Genomic DNA, 24,391 nt, shown 5'->3' on the forward strand with positions numbered 1-24,391 from the left:
CTGGACGTGAGCATGGTGGGGGCCAGAGGCCATGTGACACCCCGGGGCCCTGCAACAAGAGGGCTGGAGTCCACCATGGGCCGTCGGGCGGCCGAGACCTAATGTGAGCAACCGCCGCCCGTTAGCAGGGAGAGAAGGGGTATCTTTGGAGGAAGCGGTTAGAAGTTGGATCCCAGAAGGTCCCAAAGAAAGATGAGATTCGTGGCCTGTTGAGGGGTGGTTCTCAGCAAGGAGAGGGACGACTTCCTTAAAGGAGGTGGATGGCAGATGAAAGGACAAGCGAGCTGGCTTGAGGAAAGAGACTAGGAATCATTTTTATAGATAGCGAGCTAAGGAGTCAAGTTGGGGGAAATAAAAGAGTGTCTTGCTGCAATGAAGCCCTAGGTGATGTTGAGTAATGTGAATTTATAGGGTCCCCAGTTAGCATGGTTGTATGTCGTCTTCTAACTATTCGATAGCATGTGAGTAGAGGTGGAGGAGAGATCTGGCGGGAGGAATTTGAGGTTACTTTGGGAAAACTTGATCAACAATAGGGCAAAGGAGCAAAGAATTCCAGAGTCAAAGGTGGCGTGGAGTCGGGTTGGTTACCATCTGCCCCGGACCGGGAGGCCAGGAAGTGTAGGGGTGGAGGCTCTGGAAGATGGAGCGAGCTTGACGAGGTCAGGGGAGGGAGGCCCTGTGGAGAGGGGGGTGATAGCTTTCAGAGTTTTGTCGCGGAAGTTTGTTAGCTGTGGAACAGGAATTGCAGAGGGAAAAAGCAAAGAAAAGTGGAGAGGTGGGTTTCAGAGGGATGAGGACGAGAGAATGGAAGTCCATGTCACTCCCAGGCAGGCAGGAATTTAGTGTCACTCAATCTGGGAAAGGGACAGGATGGCAGGACCTTGTCAGATTCAGTCTGCAAGCATTAAGTGCCTACAGTGCTAAGCGCCCGGCCCTGCACTAAGCATTGGGGATGTAAATGTGAGCTAAAAGAAGGCTAGCTGTGGCCTCCAGGAACTCCGTTCTAATAGGAGACAAGAAGACAATCCCTAAAAAGGAAGCTGAAGAGGAATAGGGAATGGTAGAGAGTCCAGAGCTCCGTGGGGCCAGGAGCAGCATCGGGAGAGACAGCAGGCACCAGGAATGCTCTTCCCCAGATGTAGTCTGGGCGGGGCAGAGTCCAGCGGGGTGGTCGCCTCACTGACTTACCTCCTGGCTCCTGGGAATTCTCCAGGAACCCAGACGAACCTGGGCATCCTTGTTTTTCTTCCAATGGTTACTGGATTAAAAACTAATGTTTGGGACTCCTCTCTGGGCTTTGGTTTCCTGGGATTGGGCTGGATGGCTTCTGAGGTCCCAGTGAGCTCCAGCTGCTGAGAAGGGTGGGGAGAGTGGCCATCCTTGGCCATCAGCCCCTTGTGCTTTCCCCACAGGATCCAGTTCCTCCAGAACTGATTCAGCTCCTGCAGCACTCCCAGGACTCTCTCCTGCAGAAACTGTTTCCTCCCCAAGAAAAGGAACCAGAACAGGTTTCAGGCCAGAGCAGAGCCCCTGTGGTTACTGTGGTCTCCAAGTTCAAGGTAGGTCTGGTAAAGCTGAAAGGCAAATCTTGCCCCAGCCCTCTGGATAAGAGGACTTGGAGCATTCTGGGGCCCCAGACACCCTAGGGGAGCCAGAAAAACCCCTCCCCTCTAGGAGAAGTGGTGGTCTCTTTGGGGAGAGCTTACAGAGCAAGAAGGGGAGCCGAGTAAATGTAGCCTCTGTGTCAGGAGAAGACGTAGAACGGCAGAGTAATGACCTGGGGGGGAGCTTGGGAGAGGAAGGACCTCGCAGAGCTGCAGCTTGAGGGGGGGCGGAGGGAGGGGAGGAAGCCAGAGCAGAGGGGCAGGGTATGGCTTGTCCTGGCGTCCTAGGAACGGCCACTGTGCTGGGCCTGCCCAGCGGGAGGGTGGTGAGGAGCTGAAGCTTCACATAACCAAGAGGAAAATGAGGGCAGCTGCTGGGGCCCTGTCCAGCCTGGCCCCTCTCTCTCTCTCCCCTCCCCTCCCCTGGGGCCTCCACAGAGCTCCCTGGAGCAGCTCATGCAGGTCCTGCACAGCACCACTCCTCATTACATTCGCTGCATCAAGCCAAACAGCCAAGGCCAGGCCCAGAAGTTCCAGGCAAAGGAGGTGATTGTGACTGAGGGGCCTCCTCCCCTCCTCTTCTTCTCTATGCCTTCCTTCTCCCTCCTCTTCCTCCCTCCCCCCTGTTCCCCCCTCCCCTCCCTACATCAGATGTATCCTTTCAGGTCCTGAGCCAGCTCAAAGCCTGTGGCATTGTGGAGACCGTTCACATCAGCGCTGCCGGCTTTCCTATCAGGTGAGTGCGGAGCAACACCAAACACTTAACAAGTGCTTGCTGCGTTGTGGGGGAAGCTCCCATGGCTGGGTCTCTGCCCTCAAGCAGCTCATGTTCTTCAGTTTACAGGTCTTGTATCATTAGCCCCTGTGAGCGAGCAAAACGGGGGTCCAGAATGTCTTAGGACAAGTGGGATTAGGAGAACACGCTTTCAGCCAGGGTAGTGTCAAGGAAGGCTTCATAGAAAAGGTGACGCCAGAACTGAATCCCAAGGAAGTTCTTTAACGGTTCTCTAAGACTTCAAACAAGGAAACAGATTCTAAAACAGTGTCACCACCACAAACAGTCAAAAAATTTCAAAAGCCAAATAAAAATAGTGAAGATGAAAACATTTTGAAAATACTACTTTATTAACAATACAAAAATTTTTTTTGCTGTCTAAAATAACATTATTTTTAATTAACAGCATTATTATTGAAAATGTCTTTTTTTTTAAATCCTGGTTCCAGATAGGAAAAGTGTTAGTTGGGCTTTTAATTTGTTTTTTGACCTTATCCACCATTTTTGCAAAGGTTTTTTAATTGAAGTTGTTAGTAAACTTGCATATCCACTGATGTCAAAAAATTGTTCCTAAAAAAATAGGATCCACATTTTGACATTTTTGACATGGATTCAAGACCCTTTGTAACTCTCCATTTGGAAGTTTTAAAAACTGATTAGAAAAGTACTGTTCCTTAATTTGTTCAAAGATAAGAATTTTAGAAGTTTTCAGCAGCCCAGAGAGAAGGGACAGAGTCAGGGGCTGCCAAAAAGCCAAGGAGGAGGAGGATTGAAAGGAAGCCATTAGATCTTGGGTACAGCAAGAGATGATTGTTCATTTTAGAAGAAGCAGCCCAAGGTTAAAGGAGGCAAAAGCCTTGGAGACTTGCAAGGCTGCTGATGCCCTTGTGGGAAATAGTGGAATTGGTAAGAGAGATACACCTGGGAAAGATTGTGTAATGAGCTCCAAGATTCAGGTCAAAATCCGTCCATCCTGAGATGTACTTCCACAGAAACATGGGTGGCCCCAGTGTGAAGGGAACAGGGCCCCAGCTCGCCTGTCACAGCCCCGAGCCTGGTGCCTTTGGTGGGGGGCGGGATTGTTGAGGGTGGGGATAGAAAGGGCTGTTTTCACAAATACTGAGGAAAGTGGGAAGGCACTGAGCCATAATGTCTGAAGGATGCAGGGTGGAGGGGTTAGTAAAACTGTATAGGAGTCAGGTCCAAAATGGGCTGGAAGAGCATTGAGTTGATTGGAATGTTTTCTCTCTACCTGACTGATCCCATGGCTGCTCTTAAGGTCATACAGTAATTAGTGCCTGAAGGGCAGCATGGAGATGAGGGAAAAGAAAGTTCAGAGGAGGTTTCCAGTGGTTCTGATCCCAACTAAAATTTAAGCCCCAGCCTCTACTTTAGATATTTCTGTTGGAAGGATTTGTGGTAATCCACAGAATTGGGAAGGGGGTGTGTGGGAGTGAGGAAGAGTTAAGGACCCACAGGGACGTGTACAAGAGTGTTGTTACTGGAGCGTTACCCTGGAAATCACAGGCGGTCCAGAGAGAAGGGAGTAGGGCAGGTAGGGGGCAAGTCCTGAGTGGCAGAAGGGCTCTGGGGAGAGGAGACCCTCACGTATCCGTGGCAATTCAAGGCCAAGTGAGCCCCAGGGGCAGCCTGGATCACCCAAGGCCACTGAATTTCATTTCTGGTCAGCATCTTGGTTACAAACAGATGTGATCACTTCATTCTGGAATGAACAGTTCCCCACATTAGGCAGCATCCCCTTTGTGCCTGCCCTCTCCTGTCCTCCCCCAATCTCCAAGTCCTTCAGGCCCCTCCAGGATAGAGGCGGAGAAGATTGCCAGTTGGGGTAGAGGTCGGCCTAGCTGACCTGAGCTCCCCTTCCACTTTCCAGGGATACAGTAGAACTCCTCAGCAGCAATAGAGGGCCTAATGGGGTTCCCTTTGGTTCTCAGGCTCTCTTTTCAAAGCTTCCTTGAACGGTATGACTTGCTAAGAAAACCCCGGCCGGCCCAGCCCAGCCTCTCCTCCAGATTGTCCAGGTCTTCGCCCACCAGAGAGCACTCAGGTGAGTGTTGCGGGGCCTGGAGCCCCATCCTGGCACTTTGGAGTCTCCACAGGACTCAGACCAGCCCCAGCACCGAGACGGCATCTTCCACAGAGCCAGGAAGAAGGGGTCGACCTCTCCCCCACCCCAAGACTGTCAGAGCCTCTTTTTGTCAAGACTGGGTCACAGAACTAGGTTTTTTCTTGTCCGATTTTCTCTCTGTCTCTCTCCTCTCCTCTCCATAGTCTGCCCTCCTGCTCTGTCTCTCTTGCCAAAACCATATTCTGGTCATTAGTTTTAAAGGAGCTTCCTGCTGCCACCTCTGCCTCTGTTCCACAGCTGCTTCTTTTGCCACTATGTCTCCAAAGGGGCGATGGTGTTAAGTGCGGTCAGACTGATCAGGTAATTCATTCTCTGTCTCCCTCTGAGTCAGCCTTGGGTGAATTAATAGTCAAGTCCTCCTACAATGCTGTGATTCCCAGGGCATCCATCTTTCAGCTTGTGCAGAGGGTGGGGAAACTGCAGGGATAGAAATAATGGACTGACCCAGCCCCTGTTCCATCTGTGGGATATGGAGGCCACGATGCTCTTGGCCCCAGGACTCGGCTGATTTACCTGGGGTTCTGGATGGGATGGCACTGCCCAGTTGGACAGGGGCAGTCCTGGTCAGCATCCAAAGGAGACGATTGTGGCTGCAGGTTGGCAGGCACCTGGGGCAGACCCACAAAGGAGGAGGTCAGCACAATGTCCCCAGCGTTAGCTGTGGCTGGGCTCGGTCGCCCAGAGCAGCCAGGACTCTCCTGGCCCTCACCCTACTGCCTTTCTATCTGACGGTGACGGGAGAGTCCCAAGGCCTGTATGGGTCCTCCCCCAAACCTTGTGGGCCTGTGCGGAGTCTCAGCATCTGCTAGACCAGGCAGGGCTGATCTAGGCCTCTGTCTCTTGGTCTTCAGGACAGCAGCCGACCCCCGAGGAGGAGGCCGGGCTTCAATCTCTTATTGGGGACATCCTTCGGACTTTGCCCCCAACGACTCAGCCAGCTACTGCTCTCGGAGACCACCCGGAAGCCAGGCCGGCTCCCAGCCCAATTCATTGCGGCAGAACCAAGATCTTCATGACCACTTCTGTGGTAAGTGCTTTCCCTGCAGCCCAACAGGCTGAGGATGAGAAATAGAGAGGAACCTGGGGAGAAAGCAGGTGAGGACTATGGGACTGCAGGAACCATTCCAGAAAGAGGAAGAACAGTTCTTAAACGGGCCCCTTCTCCCTCAAGCAGCAGGACAGTTTCCTTAGCCATCTAGGGAAGCCATCTTAGGGAAGCCCTCTCTGATTCTCCCAGATAAACATACCCCTAGCACCAAGAGGATTGAAGCGGGGCATGCTTAAGCACCCACATGCCATTTCATGATCCAGCCTAAAGACAGCAAATCAGTGCAGCTAGTGAAGTGCCTGCTCTATGGCCAGTAATACAGAGGCCTCCAGGCTAGTTCCTCCATGCGGCAGGGACTGGGGCAAGCCACTGTACCCACTTTGTGTGGTAGGCTCAAGACTGAAGGAGGTCAGAGATTGGAATAACTGGGGGGACCTTCCTGAAGGAGGCGAGACTTGAACAAAACCTTGAAAAATCTTGGGCTATGTGGACTCTGGCTTACTAAATGTTAGTGTCTCGTGCATTAAAAGTAATGCCATCTATTCAGCCTTACTTTATGCTCTTTGAGTAATGAGAAACTGGCTGGGAATAGAAGGTTGGTCCCCCAATAATAGAGATAATGGCTGTAAAATGTATGTATATATGAAGTCAATGTGAGGGCTCATTTTGCCAAAATGGTTTGTGTTTTTGTTTTTGTTCCCTTTATTCTTTTTTTTTTTTTTTTTTTTTTATAATAAATTTTATTTTATTTAATAATAACTTCGCATTGACAGAATCCATGCCAGGATAATTTCTACACGACATTATCCCTTGCAATCACTTATGTTTCTGTTCCCTTTATTCTTGATACCTTTTGTTTTGACACAAGCAATCATTTTCTAAAAAAAACAACCCCCACAAAAAGTTAAGTAAAATGGCTTAATTATGGCTGACATCAAGTACACACAACTAATTTTCTGTTCTTGCATTTTGTTTTCTTTCTCGTTTTTTTCTTCTTGATCTAATTTTTCTTGTGCAGCACAATAATTGTGGAAGTACATGAAGAGTTGCACATGTTTAATATGTTTTGGATTACTTGCCATCTAGGGGAGAAGGTGGGAAGAGAGGGAGAAAAAAAAATCTGGAACACAAGATTTTGCAAGGTTGAATTTTGAAAACTATTCATGTGTTTTAAATGTAAAAAACTATTAAAAAAAAAAAAAAGAAAAAGTAATATCAATATGTTTTGATATTGATCAAAAATCTCCTAAAAAGAGGGTTTTTGCACTATAACAATTTCTCAATATACCTCTCCTCTCACCATATCTGATCAATTGAATTGTACTGGGCATCTACAGCCAAGTTTAAGCTGAATTCAGCTGCATTTTTTTTTTTTTTAAATTTACGTGATGGTGGTTGTTCTATACATTGTTCTTTTGACCTTGCCCTTTTCTTCTTCTTCTTTTTTTTTTTTTTTTTTTTTGGGGGGGGGGGGTGGGGTGGAGGCAGTCAAGGTTTAAATAACTTGCCCCAGGTTATGCTGCTAGTTAATGTCTGAGGTTATATTTAAACTTGGATCCTCCGGATTCTGGGGCCAGTGCTTTACCTACTTCACCACCTAGCAGCCCTAAGCCCGCCTTTTTCACTCTATCCATTCATACAGATCTTTCCACAAGTCTCTGAAATTCTCATATTCATCAGCACTTACATCACAATAACATTTATATTCCAGAATTTCCTGTTTCACTGACTTCTAAAAAACTTGGAGCCAACATTAGTCACTGAATAGTTTTATCTTTTAATGTTTATCATTGTGTTCATTGTTCTTTTGGTGGCTTTTTTCACCTTCAATTACTTCATGCAAGTTTGTCCATGTATCTGAATTCATATTCTTTCTTTCTTTTGGCATGATGACATTCCATCCCATCTATATATCTTATTCAACTATTCCCATTATAGGATACATAAAACCCACGTCCAACTTTTTGTTTTTTACATAATTGCTACCTCTAGGTCTTTCCTCTGGCCATACTCAATTAGAGCTCCAAAATTAGCCATCTCTAGGATCCTCCCCTCTTTGATAGGAGCTAATGGTCATAGGTTAGCCACGCTATTACATAGGATTGAGAAGTGAAGAAGCCCTTATAAGGTGACATCAGAAGCGAATTAGAGAGCATGGAAGAAATTACGTCTTAAAGCTGTGTGTGGGGAATCTATGTGACAAAATGGGAGAGAGGATCACAGATAATAAAGTGGACAAATCTGATTACATAAAACTTTTGTTTTGTACAAACAAAATGTAGATAAAATTAAAAGGGAAGTTTTTTGAAAGATTTGACAGAAAAATCTTTGTTGTCAGTTTCTTCAAGGGTCTCATTTCCTAGATAAGGAACCAAATCAAATTTTAAGAATAAGAGCCGTTGCCCAATTGATAAACAAAGTATGTGAAAGTCAATTTTCTAAGGTGAAAGAACTCTTAGTTACCTTGTTCAACCACGTGTTCTACTCTGCCTGATCAGGCTGGAAACTTTGGCCTTTCTTATGGCTCCTCTCCTTCTGTTCCTGCAGCTGGAGCTGCTAGAACAGCGGCGCATGCAGACCCTAAATAAATGTGCTCGGTGCATCCAGTTCTGTTGGCGGCGGCACCAGCGCAGAAAGCTGGAGAAGCAGAGATGGGCGGCCACTCTTCTCCAAGCAGGTAGGGCCCAGCTGCTGGGAAGGGGGCTGACCCACTGTGCAGGGAGGCTTTTCTACGGAACCAGCTTCCATGTGGGCCTTTAGCCAGAGTAGCTGTCGGTGGTTGTAGGCCCAAAAGCCAGATATTCCTCCTACGATGAGTTCTGTCATGCATTTAACTGACTTCAGTTCAGCTATACAAAGTCCACATAGCAGGTACTTTATAAATGTTCCTCATTCATTCTCTTCCATACTCCCCTAGTAATCCTGTTAGTCAGCAGGACATAAGGTTAAACTTCTGGTTTAGTGGGGGGATTCCCTCCTGAAGTCTGAGCACCACTGCTTCACAGAGCACTCCCCCTTCCTCCCTCCCGCTCCTCCTAATTCCATGGCAGGAGTGCAGAGGGCTCTTTTTGTTATTGACCCAATCCATTGACATTTAGGGTCAGGCAACTTGAGAGGGGCCTAATCTGGAGAGAAAAGGAGAGCCGACTGTTACTCTTCAGTCCACAGACCAGATCTCCCAGGAGTCTTTTCTTTGTGAATCATGGACTCGGGGGAATTAGAGCTGGGAAAGAGCTCAGAGGCTATAGTCAACCCATCTCGTTTACAGATAAAAAGTGGGGCCCAAGAGACACTTAGCCAGAGTCATCCAGGCAGGTGTCAGAGGTAGAACTTAAACCCTAGGCCTCTAGCTGCTGGACCCTGCCATTCCCCTACCCAGATAGCTAGTGGTTGGGAGGTGCCTGAGCCATTAAGTGTACGACCTTCTAATCAGGTGCTAACAGAAGCATTTATTTATTTCTATTATTTCCTTCCTCTCATTTGTGACCAAACCAGCTGCTCGTTCCTGGCTGACACGGAAACGGATCCAAAGGCTGCATGCTGCTGCGACCTCCATCAAGCGCGCCTGGCGGAAATGGAGGGTGAGGCTCTTCCCCTGTGCTCAGCCTTGCCTCCTCACCCTGGCAGGGGAAAATCCAAAGCACAAGCAGGCTCCTGAGACAGGGTAGGGAGAAGAGAGTTCTCGGGCTTCCTGAAACCCTTCACATGCATGAAATTGTGCCCCCCATCCAAAGTGTTTTTTCCCAAAGCCACCCACCACAGGAAAGCCTGTCTCTAAAGCTGGAAGGGAACTTTAAGAATGATTGTGCCTTTGCTCTCTCATGTTACCAAGGCCACTCACCTGGTGGCCCGTGCAGAGCTACCCCCAAGTCTCTGTGTCCCATTTTCCCAAGTCCCCCCAAAGATCTGAGAGTGGCTGTTGGGAAGCATTTGCTCCTTATAGTCTAGAAGACAGGTTAGCCACTAGTGCAGGCGTGCAGGGGAAGAGCCTGTGATGTTAAAAGGCTTCTGCTATGGGTGTTCTTTGAAGGCCAAGATGGATTCCCTGGTATCCATAGAACTGGATGATGTGGAAGAAAACCGCTTTGCCAGAGTGCCTTGCCACCCCCTCTCCAGCACAGCGCCGTGGCCCCCACGTGAGACAATCCAGCTCTGGCCGCTGGGACTCGTGCTGGCCAGTGCGCCGGTGGGGGTGATCAGGATGCGGAGGAACCTGTCTCTGCAGGCCTGCCTACAGATTCCTTGTCACAGCAGCAGCCACAAGGTGGAGGCCACCCAGTGTGACCAGGCAGGGATCACCTCCATCAGAGCGCTGCCCCAGGTAAGGAAGAGCTCCACTGGAGATGAGAAGGAACTAGCAGATTCCCTTCTGTGACCACTCACAGGGTCAGGGTACCCTTGCTAACGGTAAAGACTATGCTAATAACAATTATTCACATTGACATAGCTCTGTGAGTTTTGCAGAGCACTCTATTACCACATTACCTACCCTGGAAGTTGGGTGCTGTTAGCCCCATCATACAGATGAGCAAACTTGAACTGAAGTTAAGTGACTTGCCCAGGGTCACATAGCTAAAAAGGGCCTGAGGCAGGATTCAAACTCATCCTGACTCTGAGCCCAATACTCTAGCCACAGAGCTGTAACACTTCTGTGGCTCTACAGCCATATACTACACAAAACAAAACAAATTCCAGGAATCCACTGGGGGAGAACTCAAGAAATTAGATCCAAGACAAAGGATGTTTTTTTCCTTAAAGGGGAAAATAGGCATTAGTAGCATTTTATTTGATTCAGGCTTGTTATCTTTCCAGCACTACAGCTGTTTCTTCTTGTAAAGTCCTGAATTGTTCAGAACTCCCCTAATATCGTGCTTCACCCGAGTCCTCAGGGAAATAATACCAACGTAGGAAGCCAAAATGTAATGTCCGGACTAGCTTTCTGGAGGTGCTCTGGAAGAGCCTTGGTCTCAGCGGGATAGTCACTACAAAGAGGATGGACAAGAATAGAGCCCATAGTCTTTATTGTCTCTTATAGTCTGTATCTGTCACAGTCTGACTTTGTGCCCAGTTCTCTCATCCCTTAAATATCTTATTACAATTACATTATTACAGTATACTGAGTATAAGCCAATCTAGAATGATTATATCATGCTAGATATTTGTGAACTAGAGAACCATTATCTCATCAATTCCATTGAGTTAACACCTTGTTTCGAGCATACTTCTCCAGAATTCCAGCCCTTTACTTTCAGGGAATTTACATTCTTTAAGAATGTGAAAATAAATGCAACATGGTTTCTTGGTTGATTGATTATCTAGGAGGATCAGGAAAGCCCCCATCCCATTTTCCATCTTTTAAGGACTGAAAAGCACATACTGGGTTTTTATTATGAGATTAAACATCATCACTTAAATACTTTCTCTCTGCTCCAAAAAAAAAAAAAAAAGGAATCAGTGGGAAGTTAAGTGACAAAGTGATTAGAGCCTCAGCCTTGTAGTCAGAAGGGTCCAAGTTCAAATCCAGCTTCAGTCACGTGCCACTTACAGGCTTTGTAATCCTGGGCAAATCATTTAGCCCTGTGGCCTTGGCCAGAAAGAAAATAGCAAGAATGGGATATACAAAAGCACGACTTGTCAGGTCACACCAACGAATCAGAGGTTTCATTTACTAGTTAAGATTAATGCAGTAATAAGCAGGAGCTCATCTGGCCATTCCAGGGCTGCTCACAAGACCCAGCCATGGCTGGGCATGTTCACCCTGGGGAGGGGGATGCTGGGGCTGTTCTCTCAGAGTAGAGCCAGCTGCCATCTGTCTCCCTAGGGCTCCATCCGGTTTCACTGCAAGAAGTCCCCCTTGCTCTACGCCAATACTAGTCCTGAGGCACCGCACTGCGACGTCACCGGCTTTAATCAGATCCTGCTGGACAGGCACAGACTGATCCCAGTGTGAGGTGCCGCTTGCCCTTGCACCTGCCGTCTCGAGCGCTGCACTTTGTTTCCTCAGACTTGACCTCCGATTTTCTTTCCCTCCCTCCAACCATCCTCATCCAGGAACTCCCATTATACCTGGCAGTGGTGATGGCAGTCGGACCAGTAGGAAGGGAAGGGTTGATGTAGGTTTTCCCACAGTGGGATTCAGAAGAACTAGGGCTGTCCCAGTTCCCATGTCCTCCATACCCATTATGGTCCCTAACCTTTACTCCTCTGGTGAGTCATTAGGATTTGGCCACTCAGCTCTGGACATCAGGCTGGGTGATGGCTGTGGGAATGTGGCCTAAATCAGGGCAGAAATTCATTACTTGGTAAGTCTTAGGTTGACACTATTTCAGGTTACTTCAAATGATTACCTTGCTCTATACCAAAGATGATGATCTAGGGAAAGTGAAAAACAGCTTGCACTAAAATCAGTAAAACCTCCATTTTATTTAAATGTCATTAATAGTCACATCTAGGAAAAAGCTGATGTTTTAAATGATGTGTAGGAGGGAAACATTGCCAAACATTCCCTTCTCCTAAGCTTGTTTTGATGTGTACCATGAACAAATAAAACTTTTTAAAGAACCAGCTCATGTTATTATTGAATAGGTCTTCTTTTCACAAAATAGGTTGCCTTTTTGGGGCTTATGCACAATGTGTTCATTGGCAAGATGAGGAATGGAGGCTGCAGAGTTCCAGACCTTTAGTGACCAGAGGTAGGCTCCCAGCTGAGCCCTTCTCCACTGAGACAGTCCCAGAGCTGCCTGTACTCCAGCTTCCACTTTAAATCCCAGCATGAGGGGTCAAACCTTTGTTTCCTCTCTAAAAGGTGGAACAGTTGCTTCTCCATGTTGGCAGGAGCTCAGGGCAAGCTCAACTCACCCCTCTGTATCCGAAGCATTTTCTTTCTCAGGAGGGTCGACAACTCTAAGACAGCAGTCAGCAAACTCCACAAACAGGGGTTCCTGCATAAGGCTTTTCATGAGAGTCTCTTTGTCATCTGCCTGGTCAATGCTGACCAACAACTGCCGGAGGTGGGGATTGGTCAGTAAGTTCCTTAATTCCTTAGAGTCCCCTTGAAAAAAAGACAAAAATGAATGTGAAAGGCAAGCACTACCCATCATCTGACCTCTTGTCATTTATTACAACATTCACATACAAGTTGAAACTAAATATCCCAAAATTGTTCTATCAACATCAGAAGCATCCAAGAAACAAAATCAACAGGTTTAAACTACTGAGATTATTTTTACTAAGGACAATGAAAAAAAGATCCGCACTTTAAAATAAAAGTAAGCTTGAAAAAATCACCAGGGTACCAATCACAACTTCTATCATTTAAGAAGCCAGATTACCCTCTTTTTGGCAGTTAGCAAGTAGAGAATTGCATTTTTGCATAGCCCTCCCATCCCTGCCCTAGGCTCCAGCATTTCATCAGTGCTGCAGCCAGGTGTGCCCAAGCAGGCTCATATGACTTAAAATGTGACACCACACAGACGGCTTCATCTCTTGTACTTGTGAGTAAGGAGGCAGTGGAAGAAAAGGTAACATACACCATATGAGAGCTGCTCTGGGGTGAAGGTACTTGGTCATTATTAAGCAAGTGGAAGAATGAGAGCTCCTCCAACATTATTCTGGCTCAGCAAATCCAGACAGGCCAAGTGTGAATATAATGTTATCTCAGGGGCTGGAACAGAATCTGAATGCCTCTGTCTGAACACTGTTGACTATCATTTTGAGGGAGGAGGGATGCACAATTTTTAAGTCACAGCACCACACAGAGAAAAAGTGTGTATGTAGGAGAATACTCAGCGATTTAAAAAAAAAAAAAAAAAAAAAGCAAACCTACAGGTGCTTGAGATTCTGTGCCAAGCATGATAATTTACCATTCACTGAAGATTGAAGGTTGACATTTCTAGCATATGCTTGCTTAACCAGGGTCTCCTTCCCTTTGAATTTCTAAAATGACTAGAGAGAAGGGCAGCTAGGTGGCGCAGTGGATAGAGCACCAACCCTGAAGTCAGGAGGACCCGAGTTCAAATATGACCTCATATACTTAACACTTCCTAGCTGGGCAAATCACTTAACCCCACTGGCCAAAAAAAAGAAATTCAAAATGTCACAAATATGTTTTGCTAGCCTCTCAGGATCACTGATCACAGATCCAGATCCCAGAAGCCATTTAGTTCAACTCTATTTTACAGAGGAGGAAATTGAGGCTCAGAAAGGTTGCTTAAATGTTTCTTCCATTTAATTTCTCACTGGCAGCTACTCTAGCAATGATTTTTGGAAATTTTTCAGGAAGCCAGAGGGTTTATACGTAATTAGAATAAACAATTTCTTTTTTATAAGACAGTTATTAATAACCTATATTAATAAATATCATACTTTGGTTTAACACAGGCAAACATTTCCTATCCTACAGGCCCATCAGATAACAAAAACCCATATAGAAAATTTAAATGCATATGACACTGGCTTACCCAGGTCCCTAAGCTTCTGAAAAGAGACTCTGTCCTTTTCATCATCGCTGTCCAGGATATCAGCCACTGACCAGTCTTTACCTAGGAAAAACCAAGTTTGTTGCAGTGGTCAAAGGAAGGGTCTTGCAAAGACAAATGGAACCTAAGGGACCTAGGGTCTAGTCCTCTCTTTGAGGGCTACTGCTACTATTACCTGAAATTCCTCAAAAGCAAATTAAACAATATTTATTTAGAAGACCTCTGAAGTCCACTCCAGCTCTAACCACCATCCTACGGTTCTCCAAGGCCTTAATGCCTGCCTTATCAGTAGGAGGGGAGGAGACTTATGGTCATAGAAAAAACATTACAAAAATCTATGAATCCAAAGTACTGGGCCTCCTGAGGTCTATGGGTGGAAGGTACCTAGGAAGGAAATAGTCAAACTCAGCTCCATACCCACCAACTCCTCATATTTTGGATACTATTTCCAGCCACTTTTTTAAAAAGGGGGAGAAAAGCTAGCATTACTACATTCCAATCAACATCAGAATATAGTTACTGATTCAACAAACATTTCTTTTTATTTTTTTAATTAAAACTTTTTAAAAACCTATTCATGGACAATTCAACATTAGCCCTTGCAAAACCTTATGTTCCAATTTTCATCCCTCTTCCCCCACCCCCTCCCCTACATGGCAAGAGGTCCAATATATGTTAAATACAATATATGCATATTTATACAATTATCATGCAGCACAAGAAAAATCAAATCAAACCAGAAAAAAAAGAGAAGCAAAATAAAATGCAAGCAAATAACAGAGTGAGAATGCTATGTTGTGGTCCACACTCAGCTCCCACAGCCCTTTCTCTGGGTGTAGATGGTTCTCTTCATCACTGAACAACTGGAACTGGTTTGAATGATCTCATTGTTGAAGAGAGCCACCTCCATCAGAAATGATCATCATATAATCCTGTTGCCTTGTATAATGATCTCCTGGTTCTGCCCCTCCTGCTCATTCTGTTCATCCTCTCTGAAATCATCCTGTAGATTTTTTCTTACAGAACAATAATATTCTGTAACATTCATATACTATAATTTATTCAGCCATTCTCCAACTGATGAGCAACCATTCAGTTTCTAGTTTCTAACCAATATGAAGAGGACTGCCACAAATATTTTTGCACACATGGGTCCCTTTCCCGCCTTTAAGATCTCTCTGGGGTATAGGCCCAGTAGCGACACTGCCAGATCAAAGAGTATGCACAGTTTGCTAACTTTTTGAGCCTAATTCCAAATTGCTCTCCAGAATGGCTGGATCCATTCACAATTCCACCAACAATGTATCTGTGTCCCAGTTTCCCCACAACTTCTGCAACATCTGTCATTGTCTTTTCCTGTTATCTTAGCCAATCTGACAGGTATGTAGTGGTATCTCAGAATTGTCTTAATTTTCATTTCGCTCATCAATAGTGATTTAGAGAACCTTTTCTATGACTAGAAATAGTTTCAATTTCTTCATCTGAAAACTGTTCATATCCTTTGACCATTTATCAACTGGAGAATGGCTTGAATTCTTAGAAATCTGAGTCAATTCTCTACATATTTTAGAAATGAGGGTTTTATCAGAACCTTTGCATGTAAAAATGTTTTCCCAGTTTATTGCTTCCCTTCTAATCTTGTCTGCATTAATTTTGTTTGTACAAAAACTTTTTAATTTAACATAATCAAAATTCTCTATTTTGTGATCAATAATGATCTCTAGTTCTTCTTTGGTCACAAATTCTTTCTTCCTTCACAGAGCTGAAAAATCCTATCCTATGTTCTTCTAGTTTTAACTAACATTTTTTAAGTGTGAATACACATTACTCTGCTAGAAGCTGGAGAGATGAGAAAACAAATCTTTGCATGCTAGGAGCTTTACAATCCATATGGGAGAATGGGACAAATAAACAGATGCAAAGTAGAGTGTGAAAAGAGCATAAGAGGAATGCAGATGGTTTTCCTTCTGGAAATTCTGAGGAAGAAGGGAATACCCAGCTTAAAAGACTAGGGCAAGTTTTCTAGAGAGACAGCCTAGCAAGAGTGCCTATTGTATCCATTCTCGTGAGACAGACCTCAATGTTATTTGTTCCACCAAAGTACTTATAGTAGCCCCTCACATGAAGTCCTATAGGTACTCAAAAAAATGCTTAATTGAACTCTCCATCCTTATGTCTACCAGTCATGTGTTAAGTGAAACCTGAAATGACCAAGGAAACAAGAGTTGAAGCTTCCAAGCATATTGATTTATTAAATAATGTATAACAAATTAATAGGAACCAGGCTTCTTCAACTTTGGCATTGGATCCCAAATACCGGGGGGGGGGGGGGGGGGCAGATTTTTTTTTTTTTTTTGCATTAAAAACTAAGATATAAACCAAGATTACATAATCTGATTTCTAAAAGGAGTAAAGATTAGGGGCTTTCCAAATTGGAAAGGGGAGAGCAAACAGGTACAATTTCCTGAAATCAGAAAGTATCCCACTCCTCCTCTCCACAAGGATTCCATCAAGGGAACAAGGAGACAGTAATTGACTGATTGAAGAATAACTGATGGGACCAGTTTTCAGATAAGATATGAGTTACTTGAGATGTATAATTGTGAAAAAATGCCCTATATTCAATCTTTGGATCTGACTGTGTTTCTGTCAGCATAACCTAGGTCCTTACTTAAGGATCTCTAAGCAACAGGCAGAAGTCCTAGTCATGAAGGACTAGTTTCAAACAATGCAGTAAAGTTTTCTTTATATATAATTATAATAATAAATTAATAAAATAATAAATATAAATTATATATATATAATATAATTATATAGTTTTCTCACAAGACAAAAATTGAACTAGACTCCCACTGAAAAGAGAGAGCTCAACTAGAACCAGAATTAAGTCAGTGTGGTTCACTCAATTTCCACAATTCTCTCATACCTATGGGACCCTTCTTCAATCCCTTAACTGAAAGGGCAGAAAAGTGTCAGTCAACCTTCACTCTGTAGCACCCCTGAATCTATTACTACACATGACTTGTGGCCAACCAAACTCCTTGCCAATTCTGAACCCTTGGGAATACCTTTCAATTGCTATTTCCAAGTCCAGGCAGTTGAATGGACAAAGTCCCATGACAGGGTCAGGGTATGGAACCACTAATTAGTTCTCTTTATCCTGCTACTATAGCACTTCCACAAGGGCTCTACCAAACCTTTCTCCTTAACCACTTCCCATTTTACCCCCTCAATCCCCTTCTTTCCAAGAGAGTGACCTTACTTCCTACTGCAGAGAACATCAGAGATGAGCTCCCTCAACCTCCCTTCCTGAATATTTACCTGTCCTATCCTCTTTCTATAACATTTCAGAAGTTTTCTCTCCTACTTTTCCAAACTACATTTTCTGTGGTCTTGATTCCATCTTACTATCAATTCTCTGTCCTGTTCCAGATCCAGATGTGGCACAATTTTATCACATAAGTATTTTTTATTCTCTCCTTACTTTTTCACCTTTCTTTCTCTTTGTGCCAAATTTTGCCTTGTCTAGACCTTAAGTCTTCCAGTTGCACCATTCAAAAATAAATCACTCACCTTTGTCCTCCAAAAACTTTGTTTTCACAGGATGAGTACTTAAGTCTCCATTTTGCACAACAGGAGAGGGTTTGGAGATGCATTGCTCTGTTAAAATTAAAAACAACAAACTCTGTGAAGTGAAGAAGGGAAAAGGGCAGAAGGAGCCCACACTAGGGCATTCGCCTACTACAGGGGAGCCGGAAAAGGCTATGATTGTGAGCCAGTGGGCAAAGGAGCAGAAGGAAGTCAGAAATGGGGAAGAGGGAAAGCCGGGACGGGGCAGAGCTACATACGCGGGAAAGAGCAGGACCCGGCAGGGAGAAGGACGAGGGCCGGGTGGGGGCGGGGCGGGAGATGCCGGGAGAAGGATAGGACGAGAAGGGGGGGAGGGGAGGGGCTGGCCGGGCGAGGGTTTCCTGGGCACCTGGGGAGTCGAGCTTCTCCCTACCTTTGTGCTTTTTGTAGCAAGGCACCGAGCAACTGCAAGAGAACCAGAGACAAGGCAGGTCAGGGCGGGCCCCTCTTTCCCCCGCGCGGAAACCTCTGGAACTGAGAACCAGAACTGCCGAGGTCTTCCACGAGCGCCCCAAGTGCAGCCCCAGAGCCCCCGAGAGCCTCCCCGCTCCTCTCTCCCTTCCTCCCCCGCCCGCCGAGGCCTCACGTACTATGGGGCGCGACAGACAGGGCAGCGGTACTTGGGTCCCTCCTCGCACACGGCACACGCGCCTGCCATTTCTCGCGAAGCCATAGCCACCGCCTCCGGGACTCTCGCGCAAGCGCGTGCCGAACTTCCGCGTCACTCCTCCTAAAGTAAGTGTGCGTGTGTGGGCGGGGCGATACAACCCGGAAGTGTGCGATCCGCTTCCTTGGAATCCTCCAATCCCGGGCAAGATCAAGGCTAGGCGAAGCCAATCGATCACCGCTCTCTCTACCTACTAGACCCAGTTAGTACAGATCCAACCATTAGATCTACACTCTAGTGGGCCGGAGAAGGAAAGATCACATGATTCTCTGGAGTTTTGTAGCGCATCCGAGGCACCTGGTAGGTTCCGTCGGATTTTGAGAGGGATTCTAGTCAATGCTCACTAAACGTCTATTAAGCACCTACCACGGGCCCTGCACTATATTAAGATCTGGGGATACGAGGAAAGGCAAAAAGCAATCTCTGCCTCTAGGATCTCACAATCTAACGCGGAAAGGCAGAAGCCGAAAAGGGGGGGAGGGCGAGGGTCCTTGGCGCGAGGACGTCCTGCGACCAGGGCGGAAAATGTCCGAGACCTCCCTAAATGGAGAATCTGGCAGGTCTTCACCCTTCCTCCTGTCATAGGGGAGGGGCCGCCCTCATCGGGGTCCTGAGGAGATGTGTTGGGAATATATGTGGAGACACCCTTTTTCCCGAGAGCTCAGACCCAGCAAGCCGGCTGGGCCCGGGGCTTGGCTTAACGCCAAGCTTCTGTTCTCTAGGGGCCCTCTCCTTCTGAGCTTTAACCCACAGCAGGCGCTCACTGAGGGAGCTCCCCTCGTTTTCCAGGCCCTGCGAGCTGGAAGCAGGTAAGTGCCCTGTTTCTGGTAACTTCTGGTAACTTCTGGTAACTGCTAAATGAACGGAACCCAGCACTGCCACGGTGAGTGCCCCAGAGGACCCGGAAAAGCCTCGGCTCCTCAACACCTGAGAACCACGTCGGGGCCCAGCCCGCGTTCACGTACAGAAAGCACTACCTTCGCCCTCGCGGGGGCAGCCCTCCTCATCTGGGGACTTTTTCTGGCAAGGGCTTTCCTCACTCTGAAAGTAATCCAACTTCTGTTTGATCCCTGGCTCTCCAATCCCCAGCCAGGCGAGAGACCAGGTCCAGTCTGGTTGGCTGTGCCATCTTGTTAGATGATGAATGTCTGAATGTCATGGTAGAAGGGATCATTTCTAAACTGCGGCAGCTGGGCTAAATTTCTAAAGTCTCTTCAATCTCTGTAATCTACCTATGGTCTAATTTTCTCCAAGATCACTCGTTTTGGAAGATCACAGCTCAGGGACTAGGGCAACCCTAAATTTCCTCCCCCAGGCTTTGGTTGACTAGTGTCCTTGGATCAGGTTCGAGGAGGACTTACTCATTTCATATATCTTTACATGAAACTGAGGTTCATCCCATTCTCTTCATCAATCAATAAGCATTTACTAAACATCCACTGGGTGGTAAGGGCTGTGTTTGGGGTAAAAAATAAAACAAAATAAATTACTATGCCTGCCCTGTAGGAGGAGCTTACAATCTAAGGGAGAAATCTACAAATAAAAATATACAAAGTAGGCTATATATATGGGTGAACAGGAAATAATTAACAGGAAGAAAGCACTGAAATTAAGAGGAGCTGGGGAAGGCTTCCAATAGAAAGTGAAATTTTAGTTGGGACTTAAAAGAAGGCAGGTGTGGGTCAGCCAGAGAGAATGTTTGAAGCTGAGAAAAGGAATGTCTGGTGCATAGAATAGTCAGGAGGCCAGTGTCATTGAATTGAGGAGCACTTATTCAGAAATATAAGAAAACTAGAAAGGTGGGAGAGGGTTAGTAGGTTATGAAGGGTTTTGAATGCCAGAATATTGATTCTGAAGGCAGTTGGAAATCTCGGAGTTGAGGGGGAAGGGGGGGAAGGGTTGACATAATCAGACCTGTGCTGTCAGAATATTACTTTAGTGATTCAGTGGCTGGAGGATAAATTAGAGTGGAGAAAAACTTGAGGAAGGCAAACCCACAAGCCACTTACTGCAATAACCGAGGGGAGGTGAAAGGGCCAATACTAGAACAGAAATAGTGTCAGAAGAGAGAAGGGGACTTTCTGATAACTCTGTGAAACTAAAGCAATCACATCCAGCATGGTAAAAACATTCTTTGGTTTTCTTTGCTTGGATGTGCCAGTCAGAGAAACAACCTGGAGTGGGAATCTGACCATCACACAGGCCACCCAAAATGGACTTTTCCTTCTTGAATTAGTGACAATCACTTAAATCCCTCCTCTTCAACCAACTCTTTGGAGAGACTGAGGTGGAGGAAGACAACCTGGAGGGATAGAGAGGAAGATGAGCAAGGAATGGGTTTTCTGGGTTATTTGCTCCTGCTTAGTGTGTCGTCTTCTATAGTTTCATAACCCTTCTTCTGCCCCCTCTCCAAGAGGGACTAGAAGACAGGAACTGAGAGCACTCCCACACTAGAGAGAAGACAGGGCTTTAGTAATTTCCCCTGGAAGACAAAGTTATCCAAGGGAACACTTACTCCCTGCCAGAAATTATAATGATCTCTGTGATGCAGAGTAAATGCTATGAATATTTGGGTAACTACTTTTTCTTCTGCTGTCAGGTCTGTTCCCTTGCAGTGACCCTGATGACACCACTCATCTCTCCTGATCCCTACTTTTTCTCTTCTCTCCAGCTTTTTAGATGACATTGCTTTGGGCTCCTTTGGCTGAAGCTCAAATTCTGGCCTGAGCCTTCCTTGGAATATGGCAAATGGGGACCATTGTATCCCCCACATTTGGCACTTTGTAGATTCCTAAACTTCTAGAGTTATCTAAATATCAGAGGGATATCAGAGAGGGCAATAGATTGGAAAAATTAAATTTAGGCCTCCACTGGCTGTTAAAAAAAAAAAAAAACCAACTTGTTAGTAAAAACCTAAAAGAAAGACTGTTCTTTTCTTGTAGTGAAAAACACACTAACTCTGCTGGGCTAAAGACCTGGATTTGAATTCTGAACAATCTAAGAACTTTAACCTGGATTTGAATTCTGAACAATCTACTGCCTAAGAACTTTAATAGAATGACCAGAATCTCACTCAGAGCCATAATAGGCTATGGATAATACCAATTTTAAAGAGGCTTAGTTTCATCTTTTATAAAAAGAAGAAATTTGGATTGGATAATCTTCAAAATCCTTTTCCTATGGGAATTCTAATATTATGCCACTCCACTCATTTCCTCTTGGGTGACTCTTTAATAGCTAAAAGCTGTTCTTTGTTGTCCTTTGTAATCAGAGAGGAACAATGACATCACAAGGGTGATATCTTGATTTGCCTATGACCTGTTTTTTTTTTCTGTATATATTTTGACTAGAAAGCTGACCTTAGACCTGGATCTGTGTCCTGCCTCAGGCATATGGAGCAATTAATTTAATCCTTCAAAGTTCCTCATGAAACTAAAACTATTAGTGCCAAGAAGATCCCAATCTGTTTATATGGAGGATTCTCACCAGGATCTCCCTATACCAATAAAATCACAGATCAGATCCAAAAATAGATAAATACATGCATATATAAAAGTGAATGAAAAAGCCAAGGATCTGTCTCTTAAGCATCCCTGAATTCCAAAACCTCTCCCCCCTTACCCCCCAACAAGGACAGAAATCCTTTGTATAGGCATGGAAAGGGGGGTGGAGAGGGGAGGAGAGGACTGGGATCTTGAGACAAAATATCTTAGAGACTAGTATTTGGCTCTACTCTCTTGACTGAGGGTACCATTAAATCTAACTTCTATGTTCCCATCAGTAAAATATACTTGGTGGTCTTCACTATAAATTCCCAGGATTCACACTGACAATTTGATTTAGGTTGTGTTCCCTTCATCCCTGTCTCTGACCTTAGTGTCAGGCACCTACTCAAGTTGAGAAAATATTTCCTCGAACTCATACAAAGAGTGCGCTGAGCAACGGAGTCAAGAGGAAATTAATTTATTCTTGGGAAAGTGAATGAAAAATACTAGGGTAAGTGCCTAGAGAGAACAAACAAAAGGAAAGGCACCTGGCCAGGAGAGTCAGATTTCCCTTCTGTTTCCTCCTTCTCTACTCTATCCAATCCCAGAGTCATGCTCCCCACTCTTTCCCTCACAACCCTTTTCCCAAAGTACCAGGAGTGGGAAGGAATACTGCACAAATGTGAGGTACTACAATCGCTGGCTCTGTTTACTTCTTCAAGATTCAAGCCTGCAGCTAGCTCCTCCAGCCCAGCTCTCGTGTTGGGAGCTGTCCAACCCGTCGAGTGCTGAACCAAGACCAACATTCTCTATCTCGCAGCAGAGGAGAGGAGAAGTAATCTAGGGGACATCTGGGATATATGGAAAGATCTCTTCCCCTACTGTCTCCCCTTGTCCTTTCATTCTCCATCAGAAAGCTAACGTGACCTTGATTCCAGTCCACTATGCCAATAATCATAAGGGCCCCTTGTCACTCTCAGTCCTGCACAGTCTGCAAGTCTAGAACAGCCACTAAAATGATGAAACAAACTTCTTTCTCCTAAGTGACACAAATCTTTCTCATTTCATATTGAAATTAATCTCTGTCCTTGCTGCCCACTATTTGGTAGCAAGAAGAAAAAAGCACACAGATCCCCAACCTACCCCCACCATGAGAAAGATCAATTGTGATTATTAAATCCTATTAAGATAATTTAAGAATTTTCCCTGTGTATTACATGCATTTTGGAGCCTCCTCCCCTATTTCATCCCCACCCTCAGGATCAATCTAGTGTTGATAATGTCCACTCCCTTCAGTTTCTGGCAATATCCAGCTATGGGAGAGGGGATAATCATCAGGGATTAAATGTGCCTAACATCCCTAACTTCTTGCATTTGAATCTGGTTGGTGGGAGAGCACCTAGAGAACAGGGGAAGAAATTTACTGCCCAGACTCTTAACCTTGAGAGTGTAGAGCACAGGGTTCCCCAGGGCATTGAGGGTGATCATAATGGCAGTTACATTTCGGAACACAAAGAAGCCAGGATATAGATCCTCTGGACAATGGCAATCAGTCACATCCACTAGAACACCAGCAAAGAAGGGAGCGTAGGAAGCCAGAGTCAGCAGCCAGATAGCAATGCTGGTCCGGACCACTGGAACCTCGGCTGATCTGGATCCCCCTCCTCCGTGACTCTCCATGGCAGCCTCCTGCTTCCTCAGCACCAACACAATGTTCAGGTAACTGAAAAGGGGCAGAGCCAAGGCCACCAGACAGTGAGGGATGGTGATGAAGATTAGGTAGTCTATACAGAAGGGACCATAGAGTTCCGAAGGCTGGCAACCACTGTCCAGGCCATTCCAAGATAGCAAAGGTAGTGAACCCAGAGTGACTGCAAGGGCCCAGTTTGCCAAAACCACAGTCATTGCTTTTCTCTTGGACACCCTGGCTGGAGCCCTCAGTCCCCCACCCACCACCATCAGGTACCGCTCCATACCAATACTGACCAGGTTGTAGATGGTGGAAAGGATTGAGGTGGCATAAAGGGCATATGGAACCAGCAGATCACGGGAACCACGAATGGTGTTGTCTGGATGGGCCAGGAATAGCACGGAGATCCAGAGGCCAGATGAGCTGGACAAAAGATCCGACAAGGCCAGATTGCCAAAGAGTATGAAGATGGGGTGGTGGAGGTCATGCGATGCCAAAATGACTATGATGACCACCCCATTGGAGACCAGGGACAGAATGTTGAGAGTTATCTGAGGGATGCCTAATACCAATACCAACTGTGGGCTCCACAGCTGGCTACCATTCCAGGAACAATTCTTATGCAAAGTCATTATAGGGCCCCACACTAATGTTCCAGAGCTATACAGTTCCACACCGTTGCAAATGGAAAAGTAAAGGTAGCACCCCCTACTCCCCTTTCCAACCAGCGGTTGATTAAACTTTAACCACCTGCCCACTGGAGCATTTGGGTTACTAACCTAGGAAGATAGTGGCTGCCCACCCCCGCCCGTTGCTATGATAACCCATGGGGCTAGTAGGTCTAATCATCAGCCAGCAATCTGCCCACA

At 45.7% G+C, this 24,391-nt stretch overlaps 3 protein-coding genes across 3 annotated transcripts in view; 1 reads left to right on the forward strand and 2 right to left on the reverse strand.

Annotated features, from left to right (window-relative positions):
• The window catches only part of MYO19 (myosin XIX), a 36,572-nt gene extending 24,435 nt beyond the window's left edge, over positions 1-12,137 (forward strand). Inside the window, exons 17-25 of the mRNA XM_051994100.1 lie at positions 1,413-1,559; positions 2,043-2,150; positions 2,270-2,340; positions 4,332-4,444; positions 5,377-5,552; positions 8,121-8,250; positions 9,069-9,154; positions 9,604-9,894; positions 11,395-12,137. Of these exons, the coding sequence (XP_051850060.1) occupies positions 1,413-1,559; positions 2,043-2,150; positions 2,270-2,340; positions 4,332-4,444; positions 5,377-5,552; positions 8,121-8,250; positions 9,069-9,154; positions 9,604-9,894; positions 11,395-11,523 (1,251 nt within the window). The 3' untranslated portion in view covers positions 11,524-12,137. The remainder of the gene's footprint in view (positions 1-1,412; positions 1,560-2,042; positions 2,151-2,269; positions 2,341-4,331; positions 4,445-5,376; positions 5,553-8,120; positions 8,251-9,068; positions 9,155-9,603; positions 9,895-11,394) is intronic.
• ZNHIT3 (zinc finger HIT-type containing 3) lies at positions 11,978-18,401 on the reverse strand. Its single transcript, XM_051994098.1, has 5 exons — positions 18,271-18,401; positions 18,054-18,085; positions 17,624-17,710; positions 14,033-14,113; positions 11,978-12,624 (listed from the first exon to the last, which is right to left on the reverse strand). Exons 1-5 carry the CDS (start codon positions 18,351-18,353, stop codon positions 12,428-12,430), a joined length of 480 nt encoding a protein of 159 aa, XP_051850058.1. The 5' UTR covers positions 18,354-18,401; the 3' UTR covers positions 11,978-12,427.
• Positions 18,402-23,173: 4,772 nt separating this feature from the next.
• Positions 23,174-24,154, reverse strand: LOC127561331 (lysophosphatidic acid receptor 1-A-like). The gene has a single exon (XM_051996611.1). It carries the CDS (start codon positions 24,152-24,154, stop codon positions 23,174-23,176), a length of 981 nt encoding a protein of 326 aa, XP_051852571.1.
• Positions 24,155-24,391: the final 237 nt, after the last annotated feature.

Source organism: Antechinus flavipes, chromosome 4 (genome assembly GCF_016432865.1).
Source record: "Antechinus flavipes isolate AdamAnt ecotype Samford, QLD, Australia chromosome 4, AdamAnt_v2, whole genome shotgun sequence".
NCBI classification, from domain to species: Eukaryota; Metazoa; Chordata; class Mammalia; order Dasyuromorphia; family Dasyuridae; genus Antechinus; species Antechinus flavipes.

What these genes read in the sequence shown, in the direction of transcription:
- ZNHIT3 (XM_051994098.1), bottom strand. Translation starts at nt 18,353, where the DNA reads ATGGCTTCGCGAGAAATGGCAGGCGCGTGTGCCGTGTGCGAGGAGGGA. An exon ending in AAAGTTTTTGGAGGACAAAG is followed by an intron (nt 14,114 to 17,623) that starts GTGAGTGATTTA and finishes GGTTTTTCCTAG; the next exon opens with GTAAAGACTGGTCAGTGGCT. An exon ending in TCAGAAGCTTAGGGACCTGG is followed by an intron (nt 12,625 to 14,032) that starts GTAAGCCAGTGT and finishes CTTTTTTTCAAG; the next exon opens with GGGACTCTAAGGAATTAAGG.
- LOC127561331 (XM_051996611.1), bottom strand. Translation starts at nt 24,154, where the DNA reads ATGACTTTGCATAAGAATTGTTCCTGGAATGGTAGCCAGCTGTGGAGC.